Source organism: Artemia franciscana, chromosome 13 (assembly GCF_032884065.1).
Source record: "Artemia franciscana chromosome 13, ASM3288406v1, whole genome shotgun sequence".
NCBI lineage: Eukaryota > Metazoa > Arthropoda > Branchiopoda > Anostraca > Artemiidae > Artemia > Artemia franciscana.
The window spans coordinates 41,131,181-41,151,163 of NC_088875.1; the positions used below are offsets into that span (position 1 = coordinate 41,131,181).

The 19,983-nt window shown below is 35.4% G+C and overlaps 1 protein-coding gene across 1 annotated transcript in view; it reads left to right on the forward strand.

Moving 5' to 3' along the window:
* Positions 1-19,983, forward strand: part of LOC136034936 (vitellogenin-2-like) — a 98,591-nt gene that overhangs the window by 77,521 nt on the left and 1,087 nt on the right. Inside the window, exons 24-30 of the mRNA XM_065716470.1 lie at positions 2,862-3,514; positions 4,846-4,959; positions 9,052-9,217; positions 10,965-11,170; positions 14,688-14,855; positions 17,343-17,611; positions 18,214-18,379. Coding sequence (XP_065572542.1) covers positions 2,862-3,514; positions 4,846-4,959; positions 9,052-9,217; positions 10,965-11,170; positions 14,688-14,855; positions 17,343-17,611; positions 18,214-18,379 — 1,742 coding nt within the window. The remainder of the gene's footprint in view (positions 1-2,861; positions 3,515-4,845; positions 4,960-9,051; positions 9,218-10,964; positions 11,171-14,687; positions 14,856-17,342; positions 17,612-18,213; positions 18,380-19,983) is intronic.

Consider the following 19,983-nt stretch of genomic DNA (forward strand, 5'->3'; position numbering starts at 1 on the left):
CCCCCCCCCCCCACACACACACACACACCTCGTATTTTCGAAAGATGTATCTGAAAGAAATTTTGAAATGGTCATTTATTGCCTTAGAAACATCGAAAAGAGCTCATTCGATTGGACATTGAAAGGACTATTGGCCTTGTTAGAGTCAAAAGTGATTGGAGGGCAACTAGCTCCCACCCACGCCCACCATTTCCCCAAACACATCCAATCATAATTTTAGTATGACCATTTTGTTCAACGTAGTTAAAAGGTGAAAAAACTATGTCTTGGAGAGTGACCCCCCCCCCTCACAGCCCTCAGGGTAAGGGTTGTATTTGTAGCCCTGGGGGTATACAAGGCATATATAGAAAGGGTGACCTAAAAACTCTGGAATCGGCTCATTTGACTGGAAATCAGATGTTCTAGTGTCCTTTTTAAGACTCAGAAAAGGTATTGAAGGTTAAAAAACCCACTTCCCACGCCCACCAATTCTACGAACACATCCAATCGAAATTTCGAGATAGCCATTTTGTTTCAAAGTAACTGAAGGGTCTGGAAATTATGCATTTGAGGATGACAACCACCAGAGGCCTCAGGGCAAGAGTTGTAAGTTATGAACTGGGGCATATAAGGTGCATATAGAAAGGGTGATCGTACAAATTTCAGAGGAGGCCCATTGGATTGGTAATCAGAAGTTCTAGTGTATTATTTAAGACTCAGAGGGATCAGAGGGTGGATACCCCCCCCCCCCCAACACTTCGTATTTTACCCGACATGCATCTGAAAGAAATTTCGATGTGGCCATTTTTTGTCTTAGGAACTTTGAAGAGCTTATTTGATTGGAAACTGAAAGGGTTAGTGCCCTTTTAATCATCAAAAGTAATTGGAGGGCAACTAATCCCCCTACCTCGACCACCGTTTCTCCAAACACATCCAATCAAAAATTTTGAGATATCCATTTTCTTCACCGTAATTGAACGATCCACAAAATATGTCTTTGAGGATGACAACCTTCCCAAAGCCCTTAGAGCAAAGGTTGTAAGTTATGCCCAGGGAGCATATAAGGTATATGTGAAAAGGGTGATCGCATAAACTTCAGAGGGGGCTCATTGGATTGCTAATCAGAAGTTTTAGTGCCATTTTTGAGATTCGAGGTGACCAGAGGATGGACCCCCCTCCCACACCTCGTTTTTTCACAAAATAAATCTGATAGAAATTTTGACATGGCCATTTATTGTCTTAGAAACTTCAAAAAGAGCTTATTCGATTGGACATTGAAAGGGCTGTTGCACTTTTCAATAGTCAAAAGTGATTGGAGGGCAACTAACCATTTTCCCACATCCACAATTTCCCCAAACCCATCCAATCATAATTTTTTACCCTTTCCCTGAGAGATGTGGGGGGATGGTCATCCTCAAACACATAATTTATGGACCTTTCAACTACTTTGAACAAAATGGCTATCTCAAAATTCTGATTAGACGTGTTTCGGGAAGTGGTTGGCGTGGGAGGAGGATTAGTTGCCCTCCGATTTCTTTTGATTATTAGAAATGACACTAGCCCCTTCAATATCTATTCGAATGAGCCCTTTTCGAATTTTATACGACAATTCCTTCGATAGAAAGTGCCCTGGTATAAACCAATAAAAATAATAATACATTGTACCCACATCGCTCTTTACTTAGGCAGCGCTATTGCGCTGCCTATAATTATATTCAAATCTTGTGATTAAAAATCACATTTTCGCTTAAATAAAGTTATTTATTTACGTATTTAGTAGCAAAATTCCCCATGTCTTCTCACCACATTTTATGTCTCCAGCCCCATGTTGCTTCACTAAGCCAACGCGATAAGTGACTCTTTTTTTATATCTGACAGAATTCGAAGATTGGAAAGCTCCCTACCATTCACGGGACAATATTACATGACTGTTCTTTAAATAACTGGGTGATGACAGGCCTATTAAAACAGCCTCTTTTAACAAGTTCTTAGATTTTTAATTTTACTTAGAAATTTTGGTAATAATTTTGACTCTCCTAATATAAATTTATACAAAATAAGTAAAAAAAGTACGTTTGAACAGCTTTTGGAAGTGAAGCTAATAAACAAAAGACTAAAAATTGAAACTTTAAAGTGAACAGACTGCTACTTTTTCAGTATGTAGTTTTTTTTGTGTTGTACTTTTTTTAATATAAATATATCAAACCCGACATATTTGTCTTGCAAACATACAAGTTAATTTTTTTTTTTCATCCACCTTCCCCTATCTTATGTGTTTTTATGAAATTGCATGCAATTGAAATGGGATATCAAAATTTTTGTTAATTCTTATGAAAATGTAGGGCTGTAGCTGAGACTTCATGAAAATATAGGAGAGTTCTTTCATTTTTGTTAAGTCGGGGTGCAAAAAATGTATTTAAATGTATTAAATGTATTATATGTATTAAAATGTATATCTAAGGAAGGGGGCATTTTTTTTTTTACTTTTATCAAAGAAAATACCAAAAATGTATTTTTAAATCCAGGTGTGAAGTAATTTATACCCTGATGCCCCCTTTCTATTGGTACTTCTGGTTTCGCGAGAGACTTTTTGTGATAACAGATGTTCTCAGGGACATGCCGGTTGGTATGCCCCTGATTTGAATTGTTTTTGTAGCAATAATAACTACATTACTGAAAAAAAAATCAAATTTTACGTATTATTTAGATTTTTGTTATATGAAAGGTATTTTGTTCTAAAGGCCAGTTATTAACGGATATTCATACCCAGTAGACATACCCGTCAGCTTACCTTTGATTCGTATTGGCTTTGTACTTGTAATAATTACCATTATTGTTGAAAAAAGCTGTTCACTTTAACCTTAAATACCATATATTTTCAGCTGTTGCTGCTCAACCTGTAAGTGAAGATGTCACTGTCATTCGAAGTGGTACTAGAACTGAGAAAAGCATTCGTCCATCTGAAAGAGAGCAAGTTGAAACTATCTATGGGAAGCTGGATGAATCAAAACTTGAAAATCTTATGTCTGTTTTTGAGTCCACTGTTGGTGGTCAAGCAATGACTGTTGATGCAAGCGTTACACTAATAGGAATACCAACCAAGAAGTACGAAGCTTCCATCACTTTTGGAAAAGGTGGTCTTGGGCTAGTTCAGAAGGGATCAATCCATATTCAACCTCGTTCATCCGGTTCTAAGACTCCAGGTAGTAAGACATGCATTGATGCTGAGATTAACTGGCCCAAGTTGACATCACTTGAAAGAGGTTATCTACTCGAGGCTGACCTTGCAACATCGTTTAGTATATCTCTTGGTCAAGGTTCAAACTGTGAAAACAGAAAAACTTACTCAATTGAAGGTAAGATGAGTCAAACATACGAACAAGTGGCTTATGCAAAATCGTCACCAGAAGCTGTTTTGTGCAAGAAGCTAGAAACTGAAAGAAATATCTATGTCGCTTCAGAAGTATGTGAAGAGGCAAGAAAACAGGCATCCGATTTAAATATGTACGAAATTGAGTTTGATTACCCATCAATGGTAAGTAATTATTTCAGGTTGCTCTCTCTCTCTCTCTCTCTCTCTCTCTCTCTCTCTCTCTCTCTCTCTCTCTCTCTCTCTCTCTCTCTCTCTCTCTCTCTCTCTCTCTCTCTCTCTCTCTCTCCCTCTCTCTCTCTCTCTCTCTCTCTCCCCCTCTCTCTCACTCGCTCTCATAACCATTTTATTAAAATTGAAGAAATAAAGTACATCAGATACGTATTGTGAGCCAATGAGCAAGGGAAAAAATTCAGAAAAATTAGTGAGCAATTTGTGGGCTATCTTCTCCAATGCTATATTGACTAACATCCTGACAAGTTTTTGTTTTTTGTTTTAGTTAAAATATGTTTGCGATTTAGTCAGTGAAAGACATAATACAAAAAAAGGTTGCAATGTTAGTTAATTAACAAAACCACCCTACGACGTGCCACCCTTTACCTAGGAGAAATCTTTTGGTCAACGGTAGGATTCAGGTCCAAAGAAAACAAACTACTTATTTTCTTTAATACTTTCTAAGCAAAAATTACGGTTGTTTGATATTATTCAACTTAAAACAAAAATAATGAAATGACAATGCAAAACGACGATATGCGCTTGTGTACTCAGGTCTTTTTAATTTTTGTTTTGCGATGCAGCTCATAATAGAAGAGAAATTAGAAATTACGCTATACTTTAACCATTGTCATCATGATCAACATGACGAAAAAAAAAGATTTCCACTTTTTTGTAAAAGCTATTAGTAAGGCAAACAGAGCAAAGTCCGACTTAATTGTCTAAATATGTCAAAATTTGTTAAATACCGAGGACATAAAATAAAATATGTTTTTACCCCTGCGTCAACCTTAGGTCTATTCGCACCTGAAAACCTAGAATTTCTAATATTTTTATTAGTTTGTTTCAAAATTCGTCAATGTTTCCACGTTAAAACTAAGTAGTTAAATTTGATATTGCTTTTCATCCATAAAAATTCAAATATTAGCAATCTATTGGTTCCCGAAGACAAGAACGATGTCAAAGTAAAGCTACACCTTTTTATTTTTTTTTGGTGCCATGTGTTTTTAGCTTATAGGTGGTAATTTTTCACCTATGTTTCTTTTTTGAATTTGGCACCCGTTGCTATCAAAGACTGCTTAACTACCCATAGACCTATTTCACACACATTAAATTTTTGATTTTTTTTTTAATTTTTAAGATGTTCATGGCTGTACAATTCTCAAAATTATTTAGATGTCACTGTCCTTGATACTTTAAGTATTTCCTAGTCAGGAAGAAAATTCTGAGACAAATAATCTTTGAATTCAATGGAAATCAACTGAATATGATATGTTTTTTAGCCGTCTGATACAGTGAAAAATATAACTAGTCAAGTCGAAAATCTGCTGAAGTACATTGGATACCGCCACTTATCTGAAAATGTTAACGTCAAGAATGAAAAGCACAAAATTAAGGTAAGTACTCTTTCTAGGCAATATTCTGAAAGACAGGTTCTTATTGTCGGTTAAACTGTTGGTTAATTGTCGATTATTGTCGATTGTCGATCATTTTAAATCCTTCGAACGAAGGAGTTTAAAAACAATAATAATAATACATCTGAAACCTCTGCACAAAACAGTAATGCACTAAGAGGAGTATGGAGTAAGGTAAAATGAAAAACAAGAAATAATCGTAAATAATAAGAAACCCCTTATCCTCCCAAACAATAGAAATACACTGATCGGCTATAAAAATATTAATATAGACCAACATAAAGTCTAGATTAACTCTGATAGCTGTCTGAATCTGTCTACTAATACATTCACCTTATCACATCTCAAAAACTTTTTAAAGTTTGGAGATTACTGTTACGAGACCAGATAGGAACAGGGAGAAAAGAATAACAAAATTTGAAAAAGACAGTCCGAATTTGTTGACGATCTGAGATGGTAAAAAACTTCCATAATGGCACCAGAAAAAACACATGGGGCAAAAAATGAGCTATAGACCCGACAAAGCGTTTTTTTTTTTTTTTTTTTTTTTTTTTTTTTTTTTTTTTTTTTCAAATTGGCCTTAAACTCTTGAGTGAAGTCCATAGGACTTTCTTAACTTCTCTCAACACACTGTTTGCTAATGACCATGTTGCACGCATCGAGGTCCCGAATGCAATCCTGAGGTGCTTAAGTGATGCAGGGGCAGAAAGTAGGGCGGGTCCAACCTGAAGTTTTGAATCGAGGCGATAACGACAACCAAAAACGAAAAATTTGGTTTTAGCAGAATTTATTGACAGCCCGATGTCAAACAATCCGGCAAACAGGCTATTCACAGCAGCATGCAGTGATTGCAAGTTTTTAGACAAGAGGAGAAGGTCATCTGCGTACAAAAGATGAATCACGTCAATGGATAATAAAATGTAGCTCGGTAGTAAAATGTAGTATTCTGTGGGTTTCATAGCGGATGGCATTGTTAAATATTGCTGGACTTAACACTGACCCCTGTTTTACTCCGTGACACACAGAAATTCGGTTGCAATAAAGATATTCGTTGCAGACATGTATAGAAGAGTTTTGATATCATTGCCAGAGGGGGCACAAACGAATGGGTTTACTACGCTCCTCAAACTGCTGAAATAGCTTGGGAGTATAGGAATCAAATGCCTATCTATTGCACAAATATATAAAAGTTTCTTCATTATCTCATGTCTCTCCAAAATAGACACGAAAACAGTGCATTTATTTCCAACACCAAGACCGGCGAAAAGCCAAACTGATGCTCTCCATGATCATACCTTTTCAAGACTTTCAAGAGAATAGTCTTTTCAAATAGTCCTTAGTAGTGTCTTTATTCTTTTTTGTGACGCACGTCAGGATGCCCTCGCCTAGTGAAGTCGGTAAGAATTGCTGCGGAGCTCAAGCTTGGAAAAATAACGCCACATGTTCAACTAGTTTAGAGGTACTATAAGTCGAATGTTCAGTTTGCAGTCCACCAGAACTAAGATCTAAGACTTTGTTAAGGAGACAAATTAGTGTAAGAGCTGCCAATGGCGTGATAGAAACAAACTTCCGGCTATGATCTGGTCGAGAAAATGATGAAGAAAAATATGCCGAAAAATAGTGTCCAGTGGTGGAGGGCTGTCAGAGAAGGAGAAGTGTTATCTCATGTGGTAACATGTGAACAAAACAAAGAAGTGAACTTTGATACTTTGCTCCACAATAACTGCGGATTATTCCGGATATAACGAGGTAGAGTAGATAGCTACCTTCTTTTGAAGAGCGGTACAGCTTTGTGGTAATCTTTTTTTAGTCGATTTAAGGATCCTGAAATTTAAACCAGATCTGGAACGATCACAATCCCCCCATATTTTTAACCCTAACTTGGGATGGTTCTTCGCAAGTTGAAGTTCTGGGTCATCGCTCTAACCCTTTTTCGGTATGCTAGTATTATTAATATAAGATAACCTAAGATGGTGCTGCCACTGAGGCAGCTACTCTAAGCGAATGAGTAATCTCAACAAGATAGCAATCTAGATCCAGGCTTTTTCCATTCAGCTGAATAAAAGCAATACACATGGTTTGGATAAATACATATCAGCGCTAAAAAATGAATAAAAAAGAAAATTTACAGCATAACTTGGAGAGGAGAGCAAAAAAAACACCTAACAAACCACCGAACAGTAATAGTATAGCAAATAATCAACGGGTAATAGACTTGTATGAATAAAGCATAGTAACCAATCATAACACAAATAGAAAATAAGTCAACTACACAATAGGTTTAGACTTGCTTAGATTGCAATATGACTGTTTTCCTACGGCGTTACTTTTCTGAATTTTGCTATTAGATTATTTCTTCGATCGAACAAAATGGGCAATTTAAAGAACCGAAGAATAATTTCTTAATTTTTTGAGCAGGGTTCCAGCTTTATTTTAGTTGCACTTTTTTGAACATCCTCTAAATCCGCTGACAAATAAGCCGTGTTCTGGGTTTATGGGCCCCACAGAAGAAAGGAATGCTCCAGGATAGATCTGACATAGGTTGTATGCGTAAATAGGAGTTGAAGATCGAAGCCCATCCTGTGCACACTGTTTCGAGTAGTTGCATTTGTTTTCAATTAACCTATTATCAACATGCAGCTTAAATGTGCAGTGACTTATAGATGTTGCGCCTAGTATTGCTGCAAAGGAGACAGTTGAAAACAGCACATGTACTTCTATTACTAACAACTCACTCTTACAACAAGCTTCCTGAGGCCAACATAGCTGCGTACGCTCTTCCTCCGTCCTAATCTATTCAAAAGCTGTTTCTTTACACCCTCCAAAGTATTTCCCTTAAATCTTTCCTTACAAAATCCTATCACACCATTCATGGATGACCTTCATTTTGTTTGACCTTAGATGGTTGGTAACCAAGTATGATTTTTGGTGATCTCTCATCCTTAATCAGCATAAAATGTCCTAGCAATTTAAACCTTTCTCTCATTATAGCTCTAGAAGATGAGATGGAAAAAAATTTTGCCTACAACTTACTGTTGGAGATGCGGTCAGTCCAACGGTACCAAAAACAAGTCGTAGGCATTGTCTCTGGAAAACATATAGAAAATTCTTCTACTTCTTTCAGAGAGCCTATGCTTGAGAACCACACTTGACCATTCTCGTCACTTAAGCTCCCAATATCTTAATCTTAACTTGCAAGCTTATCTTCCTACAACTGTGAAAAAATACCCTGAGCCTTGGCTATTTTACTTCTAACATTTTCACTCCACCCAGAATCGTTACTAATAATACTACCTAGGTAAGTGAAGCTTTCCACTTTATTGATCTTCTTACTTCCCAGAATCATCTCTCACCTTCACTTATTCCTAGTCTTAGTGACTTAGTCTTCTTAACATTAATTTTCGATCTTATTCTTGCACCCTTTAGTCTCAGAACCTCCAAAAATTATTCGTGTTGCTAACATTTTCATCTACAGTTGTGAAACCATCAGCATAATTTGAGTTTAGGAGAGTTTTACATCCTCAATTAATTCTGTGTTCTCCAATTGCCTTTGCTGTGCTCCTTAGAACGAAATCTATTAAAATGATTAATATGAAGGGGGATAGAAAACAACCCTGATCAACTCCTTATTTAATACGAAACCAGCCACTAACCTCATTTCCTACCTTAACTGTAGCAATTTTATTCTGATACATCGCTCTAATCCCTTCAATTTATCTATCTGGTATACCATACACGGATGGGACCTTGACTAAAGCTCAACCATTAGCTTAATCAAACGCTTGCTAACAATATCAGAAACTAAGAATTAAATGGGTTTCATGACTGAAGTACTTTTCAATTATTAATCTAAGAATGAAAAATTGGTTGAGGTATCCTCTCACCTTACTAAACCATACTGTCATTCCCCTGAAACTTTAGATACAGTATCTCTATGTCTAGAAAGTACCATTAGACTAAGTACTAATTACCACACTTATTCTTATCACTTATCTTATGGAGGGGTTTAATGGAAGTCTTGCAATGTAGCTAGTAAAGTATTGTAACTCCTGCAAATATTCGTTTTCATTTCAGGTTGTTGCTGAACTAGAGCCTATTGACAGAACAAAAGCAAATATCCAATTTTTCACTCCACGCTCCAATGTTTTCTTTAACGGCGTTCCTCTTGGATGGATCTCTAGAACTGTCTTACCAATTAATATTCGCCTACCATTACTTCCAAACATGCTGAACACTGTTGGTAAGTGCCTACTCACAGTTAAACCATCAACCTGGGTCATTTTCAGGTAGAAATTATGAGATAGCTTTCCGCCAATTATGGTTTTTAGGGTTCTGACTGAAATCAATCTGCAGTATATGGACTAGTGCTCCTCAGAAACTGAAATCTGGGTAGTAGCTTGCTAATTTTTAGACCCAAAGTCATCTAAAACTGGAATATTAACTTCCTAAATCTCTCACCGTAGGAAACACAACAAATAAAATAGATTATATAAGAGTATCTTCTTGTATACAAGGTAGGGGAGAGGTTGTTACGTTTTAGAAAAATAAATCTTTAATTTTCATAGCAGTATATTTTTGGTTCTAGAAGAAGGAGGAAAAGAGATATTACATAAACAGAAATTCGTCCCAAATCATTTTCCTCTCCTTACAAAATGGTATTAGCGATCAATAATCCAACTGCTACTCTGTTGTGGACTTATGGGAGATACAGTCATACCATCTATTTTAATTTTTTAATTTCTTGAGCACCAAAACTAGCCACCGGTACCCTGTGTCCTTTAGTGGTACTGGCATGCTGTCAATACTACCCTATTTATTTTTCTAAGAGTCGGAAATATTACTCGGCATTCCCGGTCTTTGATACCTTTAATTTTCTTGGGTACCAAAATGAGCAGCTTCGTACCCTGCTTTTTATCAAAAGAAGCCTGATGCGGGTACAAAAAACCTGACCTTAATTTTAGTGATTTCTTAGGTAAACTGAATGGTAATTTCTTATGAAAATTCAATAATAAAACAATTACTTTAAAGATATTTGCCAGAAAACTAGAAATCATGTTGAAAAAAAAAATGTAATTTTAAGCAAGATTTGACAAATTGAGTAATTTCAAAAAGAAATTTATTATTATTATCACTCCGCTAGGATATTCAATTTCAACAGATATATAAGACGCTTTAAAGTCTTAAGTTTAGATACAAGTGTAACATAATCATCTTCCTTTCTGAAACAAATGCTACCATATAATTTTACAGACTAGGCTACTTTGAAACGGCCTGTATTTATGTTGCAAATTCTTATCCAATGAAGCTAGAAATCCAGATAAAGAAAAAATCTTGCTGTTAGTTTTCCTATAACTTATAATACACAAACATTATCAGTTTTTTTTATTTTAAATGAGTACACTGATGAAGTTTTTAATTGGTGAGCTTTTGTTTCGGCCAATGTTTACGAGGATCCACCATGCTTTCCTAGTAAATATCTGTCCAACGATAATTTAGCAACCCTCTTGCCTTCTTCCCCATAGAGACCAAACAAATTCTGAATTCTGGAAAGGCTAAACTAGGAAGTTACGTTTTTTCGCTAGGTGAAGCTTAAAAAAATGCTGTGTAGTGTTTCAGTAAGCTTTTCCAGTAAATTTACTAAGTCTCGAGTGATTAGGTGACTTACCAACTTATTGTCAGGGTTACAGGCTACTTAACTAAAGAGGGTTGATATTATATTTAAATTTTTTATTGAGCTGGAGGTAAGCCTATTGTTGTAATTTCTGGTTCTCCAGTATCATATTTCTAGAGCCTCTTCCTTTGGATTTTTTTCCCTAAATAATCAGGAACACTTTCATATTCCAAGTCTGTATGGTGGATTTAAAGGCGTACAACGTTTGTTCATCACAACGCCACTTATACAAGTCTGTATAAGTGGATTCAAAAATTTCTATTGTCATGCTTATAATTTTTAAGTTAATTCACTAAATTTACTATTTTTCATTTAGACATCTGTGCGATAGAACGCTCCTATGTCAATACATTTGACAACACTCCTTATGAAGCAGAGCTGACAAGCTGTGATCATGTGTTGGCTTCAGACTGTACTGGAAAATATGAAATCGCTGTTTTAGCGCGTGAAGAAAGAGGCAACAAAATCACAACTGTAATTTATAACAAAGACAAAATTGTCATGGATCCTGCTGCTAAAAAGGTTCATTTTTATGTTTTTGCATCTTTGTTTAGTGGTTTAAATCAAGCTCTCGGGTACTACTGAGAAATTAGAGTGGATACTTGACGCACTTTTTTTACGTAATAGTCATTTGAATTGAAGCTGTAAAGAAACAAGGAAAAATTAGTTTTAAAAGCGATCAAAAGCTTCAATGTACCCTTAGCTTACTTTTGTCTGAAAGCAATTTTGATTGACCCTACCAGTAATGGTGTTGGTCTTATGACCTGATCAATGGTTTTTTCATTCTTATGTTTTGTTGCATTTTTAGTTTCTCAAAGAAATCGTAAGAGTCATCTATGAAATCATGTCTTTGAATTCTAAGAGAAGATGATGCTAAAAGACCCTTAATTTTTGGCCCAAAAGCAATTTGGATCTTGGGTCGAGCTTTTGAATTATCCCAAAAAAATAACATTGAAAATTTGTTGTGTCTCTTTTTTGTGTTAAATCGATCCCAAAATTTTAGCCTATAAAAAAAGAACAAAAACTAAATTAGAAAAGCAAATTAAATACAGGAATAGTGCCGTTAAATTCTATAAACGGCTCCAATACATAATCTTGTCATTTTTCAGCCTGAATATGTATTCTTTTAAAAACTTCGTTAAAGTTATCAACAAATTTGTGGGTCTTTGCTTCCAAGAGGAAACTGACTATTTGAAGGTCCAGTCATGCCAATTTGCTTAAGGGATGGATGTTCGGGGCTTTTCTTGCCCCCTTTCCCCCAACCCTTCAATCTTAAGAATTTTTATTTTTTCTGTTCTTTTTTACATTTTCAATATAATTTGCTTTTTGGGGCTTTTACTCTATGACTCACCTATCCCCTTGAGATATTCACCAAGGTTTGTTAAACGCTCAACGCTACTTTTCGTCAAAGGACCGGTATGCATCCTTTTTAACCCCAGTTTGATCCAATGTGCAATTTAAGTTAAAAAAGATTTACAAATCCAAGACTGAAGATAGAAATCCTTAACTTAAAACAGTGACAGCCAAAATCCTCGGCCCTTTATGAATAAATTTAATTGATAAGTAATGCATGATTGTTAATTAGGAAATGATTAAATTTTCTTTCTAGATCATTATTAAGGTGAGTACAAGCTTAGCATTAAAATCTGAGAACTATTTGTCAAAATAAGAGCTTTCAGAGTTGAATAGCGGTAGTCACACCCCAAATTAGTTTTTATAACTATATAAAACTCTCCATAGAAGCTCTGGGCTTAATTTAAACTTGTTTTGATTGTTTTTGAGAAATCTGGGGAAAATAAAAATTTGAAGTCTCTTATGATAGAAAGTAAACTTAGATAATTTGGATACCATATCATGTCTCACTTGGTCATTCTGAGCTGAGGAATTGCAATTATTCAGTGAATATAACTATTTTCAATGGCAAGTCTTGACACATATTGCCAGAGCTGAGCTCAACTTGCAAAGAACAACTTACAACAGCTCAAACCTCATAAGACGCAGCTACTTACCATAAAGTCGGTTTCATCCGTTAATTATATTTCAGTGTATTTAGGCCAGGGGCTTTATTTAGTATGGGGCAGGGGAGCAACTGCTCCTATACCCAGTTTTTCCCTGAGACCCCAGTTCCCCCCCCCCAGCTAAAATCTAATTTCTTCAAAATTTTGTCAAAACTCAGATAAGCCTGCATAATTCAAGCATCGACCAAAACAGGTCAGTTTTCTTTAGTATATCTTTGCCTTTATGGTACTATGTAGCTCTTTTTCAGTTTTCTCTGTAATTTTCACTTGAGTTGGGAAAATTAGCTCCAACTGTGCCCTCCCCCCCCAGGATTTTGAAGAGACTGCACCACTGATGTAGTCTAATTAGAGATCTGCCATTTCTGTGTTTTTCGTTAGGGGGAGGGAGTAAAATTGGTTTGCGAAGATATTACTTATAAAGACTTGCCAAGGTAAATATGTTTTTATTTACACAGATCAAATCTAAACAGCTCCTACCCTATACAACTCAGCTCCATAAGAAATAAGGTATAAAAGAAGACAAAAGAAAACAAGCTGTATATAAAACTCGGTCCAGATGAATTGGAGAAATTAATTGCTGCGTTCATCTTCTCGTTTCTTTCTGTTTAAAAAAAAAGACTTGCTTTTTTTACAACAAGCAAAAAAAAATTTAGTATATATATATATATATATATATATATATATATATATATATATATATATATATATATATATATATATATATATATATATATATATATATATATACTAGCCTTCATATCCTTTTTTCGATTATGTTGACACACAATTGACTCAACCCACAAACAATTCAGCTTCACTCGCTTCAACCACCACAACAGTTAATCTCATAAACATAAACTCAAATATTTTATCTGTTTTACTTTGTCATTTTTTGTCTAGTTTTTATTTTAGGATAGATTCACCTGTGAAAAACTCCAGTAGTCATAATCTTATTGCGAGCCATTTTAGTGGCATAAAAAAAAAAAAAACTTCGTCCAGTTTTTTACTCTCAAGTCTAATCATTTCCAAAGTGGTTGTTACTGCTCTCTAAAAAAACTGCCGAAAGGTCCGCCACAAGATGTAATCTCTTAAAGTAAATCTCTACAAGATATAAATCTCATAATGTTAATGTTAAAATTGACGAAGTAGCTAAAACTACCAAGTTAGCAAGTAAATTGCGGTGACTTATTTTAAATCTATTAATTTTATGTTGAGCCTATTTGGACCTGGAGTTGCGGGTTACTTGACAGTTTCTGGTTTTCTGTGAAGAAAAAAAAATAACATAAATACGATTCAGGTAGTGTTTGACATAGATGCGCACAGACAAAGCTTTAGGGGGAGGGGGTAGGGTCTTTTCTTAGAGGATTGATGGCTTTGGTTCCTAAAGGTGTTTTTTGTTGTCTTAAAAACAATCTAGGACCCTAAAGCTCTTTGAGGGGGAGGGGGTAGGGTCTATTCTTAGAGAATTGATGGCTTTGGTTCCTAAAGGTGTTTTTTTGTCATCTTAAAAACGATATAGGACCTACTGGGATATTTTTTGAATCTTCCAAGAAAAAAAAATCTCCCCACTTAATTTCTACAGGGTTACTAGCAATCCAGCTTACAACTTAATTTGTTAACATATTTCTGTTTTAAAGGTTTGTTTTAAGTTTTTTTCTATTCGTTAGTTTAGATAGATATATTCTATCGGTATTGACAAAGAACCATCACAAACTAAAAAAAAAAAGATAATAGACGAATGCGCGTCTAAATTCAAAATATTAAAATCGAAACAAGACTCGTAAGCATTACGCGAGTCAAAAAATAGTAAAGAAACAATTGATAATTTAAAAGGTATGACTAAAGTATACTAAAAAGTGTAACTCTAACTTCGAATTTAAAAAACTGAATTTTGGACCGCACCACAAAGGAGCAGAAAAACCGCAATGGCAATAAAGATGCGGCAATAATTATTGTGACAGTTCACGAACAAAAAAAAAGAGACAAGAGAGCCAAATTTACAAAGAAAGTTTATTCTACAGGTTACTGTGAACGGAAACGAGCATGGTTTCGTTGAGGATAAAGTCGTAATAACAGTCACTGAATCTGGCTTGACGAATCTAGTTGTACATCAAGTGGGTGGTTTCTTGGAAGTTATTGTACCCTCCATTGGAAAAGTGACCACAAACAGTGATAAAGTTTTCCTGATGGTAAGAAATCAGATTTTCTTTTTTTTAGCCAGGATCAGCAACTCTAAGTTACTAAATCAAATAATCACTTTATCATAGGAATGATGCTATGAAAAGGGTTGGTCTAAATTTTTAAACTGGGAAAACTTCAAATTTCACAAATTAGGTATGCCTATTCATAGGTCATAGCTTTTTAAAACATAATCTGTGAATATTTATAAATTTTTGGGTTGCTAAAATATAAATGGCAGTAATTCATTCCTCATATTTGGTTGCTATATTTTAATATACCCTCTCGTTATTTCCTAGATTTTTAGAAAGCAGCTTTTTAAATTAAAACTTATTTTAGACCATTTGTATTTTAAGAAGGTAGGCCTATTGGTATATATTTTGGCATTTTCAGAATGCCTTCGAACAGCTTCAATAACTTGAAATAACTTAAACAGTTGTAAATATGCATATCCCTTTTATATAACAAAGGGATTTCTACCACGCTGGAGTTGCAATGTGGCAAGGGTTCTTTGAAGCAAGGTCCTGGTATCGCTGGTTGTTTGGTTGTTGAAGGGGGCCAGTAGTGTTACTTTGCAAGCTCAGCCAAATTCAAAACAAGCTCCAAAGAGGTTCCTGGAGAAACCTCGTGGAAAAGTGCTAGAAGTGTTGGAGGATTTTCCCCAAACCACACATATCACTCCCGACCGAGGGCAAAGAATCAAGAGGTAGGTACCTGCGCTACGCGGACCGTTAGTCGACGTGAGAAAAGGTTTATAGTTTTGGTTTAAACCACCTTAAAACGTAGAACATGGCCATCAATTTTAGCTTAATGAAGGCTATCAAGATCTGAAGCAGGTTAGTATTTGTTCAACCTTAAATGACCATACAGTCTCAGCGATCACTGAAAGTTCTGTGATTGATTTCGTCCACCTCAAAAAGGAACCTGAAAAGAAGAAATTATCATTAAAAGTCGCCTTGGGTTTATGTAGAATAACATGAAGCAAATAAGTCTCCCCTTTTTATGTATTTCAAACACCTTGTAGGAGTTTTATGATTTTTAAATAATTTCCTTTATTCAGTATCTTGCTCTACAGCTTTAGCTGCTGCTTGCACTCCACTATTCACATCCACGATTTTTGTAGCATTTACAAAGAACAAATGGTCCATCTACACCTAGTCCATACAAGTTGAAGCTCTTTTATAACTTAGAGGATATTTATTGATTGTCTAGGAACCTTGATTTCTTAAAACGAGCTCCTCGTGTGCAATGGTACACATATCAAAAACAAATTGTTTCTTGATTCTGAAATTAGACATGTAATCTGAACTATGGATATCATTTGCGCATGTCCTAGTATACAAAAGTAAAGAATTTCTGAGACCACACTGGCTCACCATGACACACTTTTCCGACATTTTTTTTGTATATTCTATTTATTTATGTTTTATATTTTTTATACCTTTTTATCCATATTTTAAAGTCTTATTTCTTTACTGTGAACGGTTGAGTGGGAGTCGTAACCCAAATATTTGTATTAACTCGTTTTTCTTCAATCTCCTACGTCGTACCCATGGCAGATGTATAATGTCTCTGAAATATGAATCCCAACAGCTTTTCCTTAATTATTGACATCCTTCATGAAGATCCTTTAATTAAGAATCACCAACGTTGAAATTTTATATCCGGAGCACGATTTAGTTGATCTAAAGGTAAATGTTTAGTTTCGTCACAAGTGCTCTAAACTGGGAACTATGCTGTGAAGCAGCATAATTTCCAGTTTAGAGCGCTTAGAAATGCTAATTCTAGAAGCGCATCCATTTCTGGTTGACCCTCCTCGTCCATGGGGCTAACTAGAGATGCATAAAGTGGATTTGCTTACAGGTAACATTACCTACAGAGCCAAGCGTATTTTTCCATGAGCCCCGCGGGCAGCGGGGCGAGGTCTGTATTCTATATTTATTTAATAAACCACGTTTGAGGGTTTTTTTTTTAGTTTTATCACTCTTTGTTGAATAAATATAGAATACAGACCTCACCCCGCAGCCCGCGGGGCTCTTGGACTAATACGCTTCGCTCTATAGGTAATGTTACCTGTAAGCAAGCCCACTTTATGCATTTTAGTCTCGTTGGAGGGGGATTTTAGGAAGCTAAAAATGAATGCGCTTCTCTAATAATGACAAATAAACAATATGCGAACATCAGAATCTTGCTATATGCAGTAATACGCACTTTAGACAGCTTGTGACGAAACTTAACATTTACCGATCTAAAACTTTCATATTCCAAATGTAAAACTTTCAAGAAGAAATGTTTCGGTGTGTGGACATATTCTCCGTCGAAATGCCCAAAGTGGCTTCCTCTTATTTGATTTTTAAAATGAAGGAAGGTCTGTTTAGTCGATTATAGAGGGTTCTCCATAACTCTTTCTGTGATGGCATGCCCATCCTTGCTGGAAATACATGCCTGTACAGAGCCTTGGATCAATGTTTTAAGGTTTACATAATTTTGTATTCCAGACATTTGGTTTCCAAAGAGGCCGCACTTGTGGGATGTGTGGAACAGGAAATGATGAGCAAGTGGGAGACTTAGAGGGGCCAAATGGCTGCACTCTATCTACTGGAAGACGTTTAGCAGCAGCATACATGCTAGAAAGTCCTAAGGGCAGCTGCAAAGTTGATAGAAGAACGCAGGAAGAGTTTGCAGAAGCAAAGAGGGAGCAAGAATCTTGCCTGAAAGGAGAACCATATTACAAACTTGCAGAAGCATTAGAAGAAGTAGGGGAAAGGTAAGTAAAGTATTCTTAGGAATTAATAATAAGAAATTATCAGTAAAAATAAAGAATTTGCTTTGGTGTCCTTGTTCGCTATAACTGCCAATCCAAACTCTTTAACAGACAAAAAAAAAAATCAAGTGAGGATTTTATACGAAAATTTAAAGTATTTGTCATTTGAATTAGTGCCAGAAGATCAAGATTTGCTAAATGAAAATGAAACACAGGGTATTTTATAATAAGGTAATTGTGCACAGTTCCTTTGGACAAAATTTTCCGAAATTAATTTGTGAGTCACGATCAAACTGTATCGTTTTTTCACATCAGAAAAGGAATAATTATCTTATTACGAACATTCTTTTTAAACAAACAATAATCACCGAGCAAATCTCAGTCCCCTAGTATGAAATTTATTATTGAAATTTTCTACCGTAATGCGTAGCATTTAATCCAAAACAATTGAAATTCTGAGCTCACCTCGTAGCTATCAAGCAGAAATTTCTTTCTCTGAAAGCCTGGAATCAACTAATTTGTCAACAAACAAATTGTAATTGGCTTCTTAACTGATCATATAATCTTTTGCATAAAGATTGGCTAATATATGGTTTCTATTCTAGGGCAACTTTTGGAGGTGTTTTTGGTTCCATCGGTACCAAAGAAGCCAGTGAGTGTACAACCTTTAGAAATAAGATGACAACCAAAGGAGGACTTACTTGCTTTTCAGTAGTTGCTGTTCCCGAGTGTAGAGTTGGCTGTAAGCCGATGAACAAAATATCCAAAAGAGTAAGTTTTATTCTCAGTTTTAGTTTATGAAGATACACGTCTTTGAAAAGTCTAACTTATATACCACTACTGTTCTTATGTACTCGCAAAAATAAGTTTTATTTTTTATTCCTACTCCAAAAGGTATTCAATTCAAGGTCTATAAGAGTATCTTGCCTGCTTTTTTTTTTCTTTTTTTGTCTCTCTCGTTTTTTCGAATTTATATTTATTAAAAATAAATGCATCGAAAATAGCTTCAAGAGAAACTGTGTCTTTTGATCAAAGAATAGGTTATTTAGGTCATATGTAGAGACCTAAATTCAGAGAGAGGAACAATGGGGGCTAATCCCCCGTAGATCTTATTCCTTCCTATATTTTAAAGAAATACCACTTTGTTATTTTGATCTGAAAAACGAGTTCTAGATCCCCCCCCCTTCTAGATTTTACTGAATACTATTTTCTGTACCTTCAATTTACAAAAAATATAAAGTTTCTCCCCCCCCCCCCCCACCTTCACTTCTATATTTTCCAGAGTTAACACCCTGATCACACCTATAAAAACAAATTTGCGGGTGGGAAAGGAGGGGGACGGGTTAAATTCAATTTTTAGCACCCCTACTTTAATGCCAGAGTGAAAATGAAGCGTAGAATTAGAGTGTAGAAATAAAGGATCAGAGGGAGGAACAATGGGGGAGATTTCATCCAAGATTTTATTCCTTCCTCTATTTAAAAAAATACCACTTTGTTATTTTGATATGAAAAACGAGTAAAAGTGACCTCCTCCCCCTCCTCCTAGATTTTACTAAATACCATTTTTGTATCTTAAATTTACAAAAAGTAAATAGATTCTCCCCCCCCCCTCCGCTTCTATATTTTTCTGAATTAGCACCCTGATCACACCTACTAACACAAATTCGCTCCCATAACTTGACATCAAGTACGAAAAACATATTTGCAAAATTCATAAATTGAGACTTCTTTGTTTTATTAAATAAAAAAAAATGTGTTTTTTTCAACTGAAAGTAAGAATAAATATTAAAAATCAAACGAACAGAAACTATTCCGTATACAAAGGGGTTACTCCCTCCTCAATACCTCGTTCTTCACGCTAAAGTTTGTAGCACTCTTGAGAAAGCTTCCTATTCTAATTAAATGGCCCTTGTGTTTCAGAACTCGTTCTTAAAAAATGGGACAAACAGACAAGCTTTAGTGTAAAGAGCAAGGTATTGAGGAGGGGGAACCCTTTCATATACAGAATGATTTCTGTTCATTTTGATTTTTAATGTTACTCCTTACTCTTTTAAAAAACTTGTTTTTTAATCAATTTTTGATCGTCTTTCAAATAATGCCAGTAAATCTGGCTCACCTTCCATGAAATATTCCGTCTCATCCTAAGAAACTTCTCCAAGGAAGATTCCTCCAACGTAAAATACAACCTCCACCATAAGACTCCCTCTGGATAATTCCATCCTCACTGAAAATCACCCCACCCCTCTATGAAATTTCTTGCAGAAGATTCAGCCTGAAAAATTCTCCTTAGCATACTTTCATTTGAAAAAGTCTAGGTTCTAATCGTCCGATCACTCCAGAAATACTCCCTTCCATGGAAACAGTTTCTGGAAATC